General features: G+C 22.4%; 4 protein-coding genes across 4 annotated transcripts; 3 read left to right on the top strand and 1 right to left on the bottom strand. All coding sequences in view use genetic code 6, as the record gives it.

The window, feature by feature from the left end:
* Positions 1-565: 565 nt before the first annotated feature.
* TTHERM_00295240 (transmembrane amino acid transporter protein) lies at positions 566-2,779 on the top strand (the record flags this gene model as incomplete). Its single annotated transcript, XM_001013156.2, has 3 exons — positions 566-698; positions 895-1,543; positions 1,858-2,779. 3 exons carry the CDS (start codon positions 566-568, stop codon positions 2,777-2,779), a joined length of 1,704 nt encoding a protein of 567 aa, XP_001013156.2.
* Positions 2,780-3,479: 700 nt separating this feature from the next.
* On the top strand, positions 3,480-5,259 carry TTHERM_00295250 (EF hand protein; the record flags this gene model as incomplete). Its single annotated transcript, XM_001013157.3, has 4 exons — positions 3,480-3,701; positions 3,810-4,093; positions 4,216-4,807; positions 4,957-5,259. 4 exons carry the CDS (start codon positions 3,480-3,482, stop codon positions 5,257-5,259), a joined length of 1,401 nt encoding a protein of 466 aa, XP_001013157.1.
* A 682-nt stretch (positions 5,260-5,941) lies between these two features.
* On the top strand, positions 5,942-6,265 carry TTHERM_000295249 (transmembrane protein, putative; the record flags this gene model as incomplete). Its single annotated transcript, XM_012796891.1, has 1 exon — positions 5,942-6,265. The coding sequence occupies one exon, from the start codon at positions 5,942-5,944 to the stop codon at positions 6,263-6,265; it is 324 nt and encodes a 107-aa protein (XP_012652345.1).
* A 2,423-nt stretch (positions 6,266-8,688) lies between these two features.
* Positions 8,689-10,349, bottom strand: TTHERM_00295270 (hypothetical protein; the record flags this gene model as incomplete). The annotated part of the gene is made up of 5 exons (XM_001013159.4): positions 9,687-10,349; positions 9,409-9,531; positions 9,083-9,163; positions 8,991-9,032; positions 8,689-8,934 (listed from the first exon to the last, which is right to left on the bottom strand). Exons 1-5 carry the CDS (start codon positions 10,335-10,337, stop codon positions 8,689-8,691), a joined length of 1,143 nt encoding a protein of 380 aa, XP_001013159.4. The 5' UTR covers positions 10,338-10,349.
* Positions 10,350-11,001: the final 652 nt, after the last annotated feature.

Here is an 11,001-nt window from a genome sequence, read left to right as displayed (position 1 = left end):
CAATTATAAAGTCAAATACTTTCATTTTTAAAATTAGTCAAGTAGGAATGCTTGATAACTTTAGTTTATAAATTCTTTTAAACATTTTTAAATAAAGCAAATTCATTTTTGCTTCAAATTAATCAAAAGTTCTAAACTTTTTTCGTTTTATAGGATAAAAAATTGTGTAATATCTTTAAATAAAAATATGTTTCATGTTATTTGAATTATCCAATTTACTTTATAATAAATTAAATTAATAAAAATTAATTTTTATTCTTTTTTAAAAAAATAATTTGAAGAAAAATTGAAATAATAAAAAATTTTAAATTATTTTTTTATTTATTATAAAAAATCATAATCTAATTAATAACACTCAAAATACTTCTTTTTATCTGTTAAATTCAATTATAAATAACAGCTAGTAATTAAAATCTAACATAATTAGAAATATTATCTAAATAAGAAAAAATAAATAAATAATTTGATAGAATGCAAATTAAGAATTTATATTTTTTAGATTTTATTAAATTAATTCATAAAATATCAATTATAAACTAAATAGCTATATAACATCAGTAATAAGATGAACTAAAAATAGAACAGAGAGATTAGGGAAATCTTTATCGCAAACGAAGAAAAAAACACTTAGATAGGTGAATAAAATAATCTAGAAAATAAAGACCAATGTGAAATCATATAAGATCTTGGAATTCCCAGTAAAATATTAAAAAAATTTGTTTTAAAAGCGATAAAAGCTCAACAACAAAAATAAAAACAACTCTAAATATTTTGCAAAAATGAGAGATTAAGATGACTTTCAACAATAACATTAACGCATATAAATCTCAATAAGCGATAAAAAGAATGATGAGTAAGTCTCCATTAATGTTTTTAATAAAAAAAATAAAAAAGGTTAAGAAGTTATCGAGTAAAAATCTAGCGAGTTTCATGCCACAGTCAATTTATTTAAAGGCTTAGTAGGAATTGGAATTTTATCTCTGCCAATAGGCTTTTATAAAAGCGGATGGCTAGCAGGGCTCATTATACTACCATTATGTGGGATAGCTATGCTTTATTTGAGTTAATAAATGATGAGCGTAGCTGATAAAACTCACTCTAAGGCAAAAAATATTACTGAATTCTGTGCAGACATGTTAGGAAAAAGATCGATAACTTTTGTAAATGTCTGCTTATTTGGCATTCAACTTGGGGTGTGCATATCTTACGTTATCTTCTTCACATCTTATTTCAAAAAGAGCTTCTGTCATACTATGGGTGAGACAAGCTATGCTTGTGAATCTAGAATTCCCTCTTTATTGGTTGCTTTGGTTATACTCTTACCTTGCATTTTCATAAGACATATGGATAAACTCAAGCAATGGAGTATGAGTGCTAATGTTTTCATTCTGTGTTCTCTCTTAATAATTTCGCTTTACTGTGGATATAATTTAAAATAAAATGGTTTACCAGAGATTCAATAATTTAACTTTAGCTCAATGGGTGATTCAGTAGGAATTTTCATTTTTACATTTGAAGGTGTGGGTCTCTATTTTGATGTTAGGTATTAATTGTTGATATTTTCTTAACTTACTTTTCTTTTTAAGTCGATATCTAATTTATTACTTAACTGTTGTTGAAAATAATGAAAAAAATAAAAATATTTTTCCATCAACTTTAAAAAAAAAATATTTTATTTTAAATTTCATCATTTTGTTTTTATAAAAATATTTTGTAAATTAATTTTATTAAAAATAATTAAAAAAACTAATTTTAATAAAAATACTTCAAATGAATAAATAAAAATGAAAGATTAAATCTTTAAGTGATTTTTATCAAAAATATTTGCTTTTTTTAAAATTTTTTCTAATATAAAAGACATTCAATGTAAGAGCCTAAAAGATTTTTTGTGGTTTTAAATTATGTAATATACTTTGCCTTGATACTCTACACTTCGTTTGGAATACTAGGATACTTAACATTCGGTAGTAAAGTTAAAGACATTATTTTATTCAATTTCGATTTAACCAATCCTGTGCTTTTTGTTGTTCAAATTCTTTATTGCATTTCTCTAATTCTATCATACCCTATTCAGATTTTCCCTTGTGTAAATCTTGTTGAACATAAAATTTTAAAGAAGTTTTGTGCAAAATAATTCGCTATTTTGGAAGAGGAAAGGCAAAGAAAAATTACTGAAGTTAATTAGTATTTAATTTCAGAGACGGATGACAAATAATCTTAGATTCCATAAAAATTACCAACTCTTGGGAAAAAAAAAAATAAAGCTTTTTCTTTTACTGCTTCTTCAGGTAGAGAAAGATCTAACTCTTTAAATAACAGATAAATAGTAAGTGCAGGTGAATAGACAGATGACGAAAATAAACTTGAAGAGATAAGATATAGGTAGAGACATTAGTTTTATAGTACATTCTTAGAATAAGAAGAAACTATGGAAATATAAGATTATGATTAGCTCAGTGAAGTTTTTCTTGATGAAGATGATGAAAGTCGTTTCTTAAAGTACAGCTGCTTAGTTCGTATAGGATTTCTAGCATTTGTATTTTTAATGGCCATGTCAATAGATAGAATATCAATATTCATTAATTTTATTGGTTCTATTTGTGGAACAGCGCTTTGTTATTTCATTCCAGTAATAATTATTTATAAGAATGAGCCAGAACTTCCTTTCTGGAAATCACTTGTTAACTGGTTTATCTTTCTAATAGCATTCGCTTGTGGAGTATTTGGAGCATACTCAAGTCTTATCCTATTTGTTAAAGATTTTGGCCAAGATATTTGAAAAAAAACCTTTCTTACTAATTAAACAAATATGCATAATATAAAAAATATAAAAGAATTTTTTAAGAATAGAAAACTATAAGATAATATTGAATTCACGTTTGAGAAATACTTAAACTTTATAATTAATTTTAATATTGATAAATATTTTATTTATGTTGAGATTAAAAAATAAATAATCTTACCCCTTCAATGGTTTGTAAATAAAATACTACAGAAATACTATTTTTAGATTAATTAATTTGAATTTGTTATAGTTATTGATACTAAAAATATCTTTTTAGTATTCTTAATTTGGTAAATTAATAAAATTTGTCGATTTTATACTTTATTACCTTTTTTGCGTTTATCATCAGATTAAAACAATCAATATTTATTTCTGTCTATTATATTTCATTCAGTAGTGAGCGGTAAAAATATAATGTTATCAGATTGTATTTTTTCAAAAATATCTTAGAAATTTTTCAAACTAAATAATAAATTAAAATTTTTAATAAATATTTTTAATAGAAATTATTTTCTTTTTTTGAAACTATTTTATTTAGTTTGGTGCAAAAAAAACATTATTTATTTATTTATTGGTTTTTTGTTATTGCTTTATTATTTGCTTTTATTAAACATATTAAAAAAAGCATAAATAAATCTTATTTATTGCTTATTTATTTTTAATTGTTCTTCATATTATACATATTAAATATTTGATGTCAAAGCCAAAAATAGAAGACTAAGCACAAAATAATTCTTCCAAACAAAAATAATACGAGGATTTTGATAAAAGTGAATATGACTAAGAATCCAAAGAAGCTATTCGGTTAGTGTTCTAAAAATTTGATAGAGATGGAAGCGGCGATATTCAATTTGATGAAATAGGAAATTTGGCAAAAGAATTAGGATTAAAAATAAAAAATGAAGATATATAGCAAGTAAATTGATTAGATTAAACTAAAAAAATTTATCTAAAGCACTTACTTGATTTTTGAATAGCATTTTGCAAATATAATTTGATAGAAATGGTGTTTTTATAAACTTAGATATTTTAAGATTTAGATTAGAACTCTGATAAAAAGATCAGTTTTGATGAATTTTGGGCTTGGTGGTCAAGTGGCAAACCAAATAAATTAGAGAAGCTCGTATATTATAAGTTGAAAGGGATGAAGCTATTAAAAAAAGCTCATACTGAATTTACAAGAATGGGATCATCTCTTGATTCAAAATATGATAAGAGTATTGATACGCATTATATAGCTTTAAATTATGGATCTTCAAAAGGAGAGCTCTCTGCACATATAAATTTATATATTTAGCATAGCAAAAAGTAAGAAAAAGAATGAATAAAAATTTATTTTTTTTAATTATCGTTTTTGTTTTGGTGATTATAAATCCATAAATTACTTAAATATTTAATGATACTTATTTAAATTCATTTTAATTATAAAGCTAAGAAGTGAGAGAGTAAGCCCTGAAAGGAATTAAATTAAAAGATGATACATAACAATCTGCCTTTGGTATTGTAATGAGAATGAAATCAAAATCTCCAAAGGAAGGAAGAAAAATACTTTTGAATTTGCTTATTGATGTCAAAAGAATTATTGGACTTTTAAATGGGCCACAAATGGGAAAATTAATAGAACCTTTTGAGTTTGAGACATTTGACGTAGATGATGAGATAGTCTTATTTATAAATTTTAAAAAAAGCACCTTAGAAAGTTTAATTATGCATGACCTAATTAAAGGAATTTATTAGATAGGAGAAAAATCAAATGCTCATTTAGAAATACATCTTGGTATTAAAAACTCTTTGAAGAAAATAATTGAAGAGCCTAATATAAAATTTGTAAATTGGTTATTTGAGGGGTTTTTAGCTGAAGCAAAGTTAACGATGGACAGCTAACTTCTAAAGAATATAAGAAAACTCATAATAACTATCTTTTCTTTACGAAATATGAATAACCCTGATGGATAATCTTTAGTGTCATTTATTTCAATAATGACTTTATTGAGCAGTTCGAAATTTCACATAACTTTTAAAGTAAGCAGGCATTTTATTAAAAAATATAAATAATTTAAATATTAGTTCTAAATTTACAATGTACTTTTACAATATTTTCAAAATCTAACAAACATTTTATTATTATTTAAATTGCTATTAAATTTAATGGAAAATAATAAATTATTAAGGATATGGATAACATTAAAACTTTCTTTGAAGGATTGGGGCTTACATAGCTTTCTGAAGATGCACCAAGCTGCTTTGACCTGTTTAAAGAATTATTACAAGATATTTCTCTAGATAAAATAATTGCTGAAAATAGCTCGTATCCCTTCCTTAAAAAATTAATAAACTTCCTTAATGATCAAGTTAGTGGAAAAGGCTTTAATATATTTTTATGCTTTGATATTGCAGTGCTGCACGCTGAATTTAACTTTGAAGGATTAGGGGATATAATTTAAAAGTTATTATTTCCAAGTAGTAACTCTTGATACTTTTATAATTTGTATTTTGTAAGATAAATTTATAAAATAATCATTTAAGTTACTGGTAAATTTTTTGAATTTTAGACTTTTTTATCTAAGACTAAAATAATATAATTAAATACATACATATAAGATTAAATAATAAAATTATTGGCTTTTAACTAAGATAATCGTTCAAATAATAAGATCTTTGATTTTAATTATTTTTGTTTGAAAAAATTAGTCCAGTTAATAAAATCAATTAGTTATGAATTTATTTGTAAATTTTTGAATAACATTATAAAAATTAAGAAGGTAAAAAATTAAATTTAAGGTCTAGAAAAGATTGGGTAAACATTTATTTTATTAAAGCAAATGAATAATAAAATAATAACAAATAATAAATTAAGTTAATAGAGACATACATCGATCGGTTGATTAATATATCGCTTGAATGTAATTTTTTCTTAAACTAGAAACTCAAAAAATATTTTCAACAAATATTTGAATTCATCAGAAACTTTTATAAATAAATAAAAGTTTAAATGAGAAGGTTGTTAAGGTTATTTATTTTAAAAATAAATTTTAAAGAATAATTTAATTAAAATTGAATACACTAATATAAATATTTACATAAAGATTTTAATTATTGATTAAAGAAGTTATTTTTTATTTATATATTTTTTATTTTTTAGAAAGTTTTTATAATATGGTTATTGTTTTTGTTAGTAAGTAGGTTTTTTTTCAGAATGATAAAGCTTAGAAAACAGTAGCATTGATTTTGCTAGGGTCTTTTTCGGGTTTTTATTTGTTTTATATTTTAGGGAAAATGTAATTGACATAATTGTTCCATGAGGTGGCTGATAGGTTGGCAAATGGAGCTCTTAGGTAAGGGGGAATAAATAAGTGGTTAAGTGTGCATAAGAGGGGCCATACCTAATAGTAATTTTTAAGAGAAAAATCAACTTTAGTTTAGAATGCACTTTTAATTGATTAGACGTTTTAATTATAAAGTAGATTGAAACCACTGTGATATAGAATTTGCATCATTGGGAAGCAAACAACATAGTCAGTGGTAATCTTTACAAATAATTATTTGAAGTTAACTTTCTTAGTAACAGGATCAATCAATGTTGGTGTAGCTGGTTTACCGATAGTAGCTTGAATAATTTTGGGTTAAAGCTTGGTAAACCATATGAAGAGCCAAGGAGCAGCGGCGAATCCAACTGAGAAGTTGATGCCAATTTTTTTTAAGTCATATTTTTCTCTCTTTTCAATGAATGTTTGATTCATGAGGTCAAATGATGAGAGAATGGTTCCAGCAGTCATCATTCTGCTGAAATAAGGATGAGTTTCTAAGCATCTCTTGTACCAGTTAATCATTATTAATAATTTATTTTAGGGCAATTAAAATTTGTCCTTTGTAGTTTAATTAGTTTTTGTGTTTGACTCTTAGTTTTTATTAATATTTTTTTTAATTAAATTATTATTAAATCTCTTGATTGTTTGTTACTTTTCAAATTTAAAGAATTAAGTCATCTATTACATTTAATTTTATTTTAGAGCTAGTGAATTTATGTCTGATACATTATTAAGCTTATAAATTTTCTTCTATTTCATAATTTTGATACTACCCGTTGATTGATTATCTAACTAACTATCTATCTATCGCTCACCTAACTTTGTGATTTTAATTATTTGTAATTTTTAAAGTAAATCTAAAAAATTTGTTAACTTTTAAAACTCATATCTATTATCATTTATTGTTACTTTTACACTTTAGAAATTATGCACATATAAATCTTACAGCCATTAATTCAAAGCACTTCACATTGAAACCTAAACAAATTGATTTATATAAAGGTTAAAATACTATCAATTAATACCAAGAGGTGAAATTAAAATTGATCTAATATGCAGTTCTATAATATTGTTATTTAATAATCAATTTTTTTGCTGAAAACACAGCCAGTGCTAAATTAACGCTTTAAGAATCCAATGAGGGAGATATATAATTTTGTATGACTCAGTAGAAATTTAGCTGCAGTTTGGTGCGAAATTATTAGATAAACTGAATAAAATAACTAACTAACTAATTAATAAGCAATTAATCGCGAAATCGTTCAATAAATTGACTGTCTATACCAAATATTTCTTAATTTCAAATTTTTAATTACTTTCGCATCAAAATAGAAAAAGGGTAGAATAGTCAAGTACTATAAAGACAAAATACTTCCAAAACTCATTAATTGAGTATAAATTTAAAAGGTATTAGAATTAATTTTTAATGGAATATCTCTATTTGATTGTTAATGCAGATTTTTCACTTTTGTTTACAATTTTTTATTTATTTCAATAAAATTAAGCAAGAATACTTTTTTTTTACAATTCCAAAAGCTGCTGAAAAATATTATTTTTTTAAAACAGTTTAGCTTACTTTTGTTTTTTTTCATTTTTGCGATTTTACCTATACGAACCTCAAACAAATTATAAATTGAAGGAGAAGTAGAGAAAGAAAAAAAAAAGGTAAATTTCCTATGAATTTTATTGAGCATTAATTATTTCAAAATAAATAAATGAAATTAAAGAGTGCTAATCTGTTACTCAGATTTAAGTAACCAGAATTTTTGATTTTTATACTTAACTCAAATAAATGTTTGCTTACGTACTTAAATTATTTGGTAATTAAATAAGCCTTCTTATTCTTGCCTTCCTTGTTTTTATTATTCAAATTTTTTTAATTTAAAAAAGAAAATTTATAAAATAAAGTTTTCTACTATATAAATAATATTTAATATTTTATAGAATACATCAATAAAATGATAATATATTCTAGATACATATCTATTATATGATAGACATTGAATTTTTTAAATTAAAAAACAACATTCAGATGTTTTTATCCCCTTTTTTCATTTTTTCTTTTTTTTTTAGATTTTATCAAAGTTTTAAAATATTTTGATTATAAACAATATTATTAATTTAAAGCTAAATTTTTTAAAAGATGGAATAGTAAAATATAAATCAATTAAAATAGTGATTATATCCATATAGAATTTTATGAAATCGACTACAAAAACAATTTCATTTGTATTTTGATTTGAAAACAACATTATTATTAATGTTATCAAGTTTTCAAGCTTATATATGTTAGTGTAAGTAATAATTTCTTAATAAAAAAAACAATTTAAAAAGAATACAAATTAAAATCTGCTATAAGAAATACTTAATTAATTTATATTTGCAAATGTAAACGTCAGTAAATTACATATTATGTTAATAGATAGATACAGCCTTTATTATAATATTTTTTCTTCTTCTTCAAAACTATTAACATTTTCTCACCCGTTAATAAAATGACACTAATAATCTTTTAAAAGTTCTATTCTACTTCGAATTTTTACCATTATTTATACTAAATTTAATAGATTACTATGAAATACTTAGTACTTGAAATCATTCATTTTACTTTTCATAATATTTTTTAATCCAGTTTTGAAGTGTTTAGTAGCATATTTAATACTTCGCCAAAAAGTTCTTTGGTATTATTTTTTTTTCCTGGTAAAATGTTTTCGATGTAATTTCTTTCACAATTTCTATTTTTTATTCAACAGTATACCTCTTCTTAAATTACCTTTTTAACTTTTCTGACTCAATAGAATTAATATTCTTTTACTAACCATCCTTCTCTTCCTCTTCCTCCTAAAAATAAAATTTTTATTTTTGAATTTTTTACTCATAAATAAATTCATAAATACTTTAAAATTTTTATCTCGAACATCTTCGGCATCTCCTTAATCCTAAAATAATTCTAATAAATAAAACTTATTATATGCTAAATCTAAGTTACTGTAGGTGTTTCAAATAAATTTGAGTAGTCATTTTTTATTCTAGCTTATTTGATAGTCTAAAATTCATTTTACTGAACTATCTATTAAATTATTATAAGTTTAATCCTCTTGAAATTATCGAAATTTTTTATAATATAAAAATGAGCTAGTATTATTATAGAACATTTTAAAAAGTGAATTTAAATTTTGATTTTCTTATTATCATTTGTTCTTATAATTGTAAATCACCCATTTTTGTATTGTTGTGTAATAATAAAATCGAGTTGAGACGTAATATATTTCTAAAATTTTATAAAATTTTGCAACATTATAAAAAATTTATTACAATATTGCTACTTGGTGTGATAGTCTCTTAAAATATTTAATCAGTATTTATCTAACTCAACTTTTTAAGATTTAGATGTATTTCATCATCAAATTTTTCTTCATTATTTTAGCAATTATTAACCTGTCATATAAAAAATTAAAAATCATTTCTAAATAATTCATTAAAGCAAAATTTTAGTTATTATTAACTTTATTGCTATTTTATTGTTCATAATAAAATTTTTTTTTAAAAACAAAGAATATCTATTTTTTTTTAATTAAGAATAAAAATATTACACTTCCAGGATTCGAACCTTAAATTTATTGAGGGCAAGGGTCAAAGTAATTATCGAAAATAGCTTTCTATATATCATTCAGATAACTAATTTCATGCTATTCAGTTTAAATATTTTCTTTTGCAAAGTTATTTTGAATACAGCTATTTAACCTCGTTTAATACTCATTCATTTAGTTTTCAAATATTTTTGCTTACAAGGCTATGAATTTCAAATCAATGCAGACAAGTTCGACCATATTTTTAAATTAAGAACTTTTTTAAGATACTTATGACTCTGTTTTAAAGCTTTATTCTAACAATTTCTACATATCACTTTAAACTTTTAGTATTGCTCTCATCAAATCCTCTACTTTATCATCGAAGCCTTAAAAACACTCTTGTAGAAAAATCCCTCTATTTTAGTAAGTTGAATCCAAAATTTTCACTATATTTTCACCTTTAAATGTTTCTTTTTGATCGCCAGTTTTACCTTTTTTTTAATTTTCCATGGTTGACTTTTTTATTGGTAATGTTGCCTAAAAATTTCCTTCCATTTTATTGATTTTATTTGAAACTTGTTAATATTATTTTTAAAATTAATTTTTATAAATATTATAAATTATAAATTATTTATTTAAAATAAGTTCATATTTTTTAGCTTTAAAATTCATTCTATATTTTGTTTTTAGATTTTATTTTATAATTAAAATTTTTAAAAATTAGAACAAGAATTTTTTAAAATAGTAAAAATTATTATTTCCCCTAATTTAATATTATCTAATAATTAAAATATTTTTTTTTTTATTCAAATTAAATTAAAAAATATTTCCAAGAATTATTTTAGATGCTTAAATTAAATCAGATGAATTTTCAAAATAAATATCTTGTAATTTTGCTTCTAAATTTTGGTAAAAAATGTATATTGGGTGTCTTTTTTTTTAAATTGAGTATTTTGTATTTTATTAAAAGATAATTAGGTAATGAGTAATAGTGGTAGTTTGAAGTAAGTTATTTGCAAGTTAAATTTTAATTTTTCAAATAAAAATGATTAAGTTGTTATTTTAATTTGGGAAATTCGTTTAACTATTTAAAAAAAATAGAAAACTCAATAAAGTCTCAAAAAATAAATTAAAATTAATTTATTAAGAAAAAATTTTGATTTGTCAAAAATATTTTAATTTTTAAACGATAAAATCATTTTTCAAGTGTAATAATGAAGCTTAAGATATTCTTAAAAACTGAGTGATTATTATATTGATTTGATTAAAGAATATATTGATTGTAACTAAGATTAAATTAGCAACAAATAATTACCAAGAAATTAATAAATTTAAG

The sequence above is a fragment of the Tetrahymena thermophila genome (assembly GCF_000189635.1).
Source record: "Tetrahymena thermophila SB210 genomic scaffold scf_8254688, whole genome shotgun sequence".
NCBI lineage: Eukaryota > Ciliophora > Oligohymenophorea > Hymenostomatida > Tetrahymenidae > Tetrahymena > Tetrahymena thermophila.
Note: the sequence above shows the minus strand (reverse complement) of the source record. Positions and strands in the feature narration are given on the sequence as shown.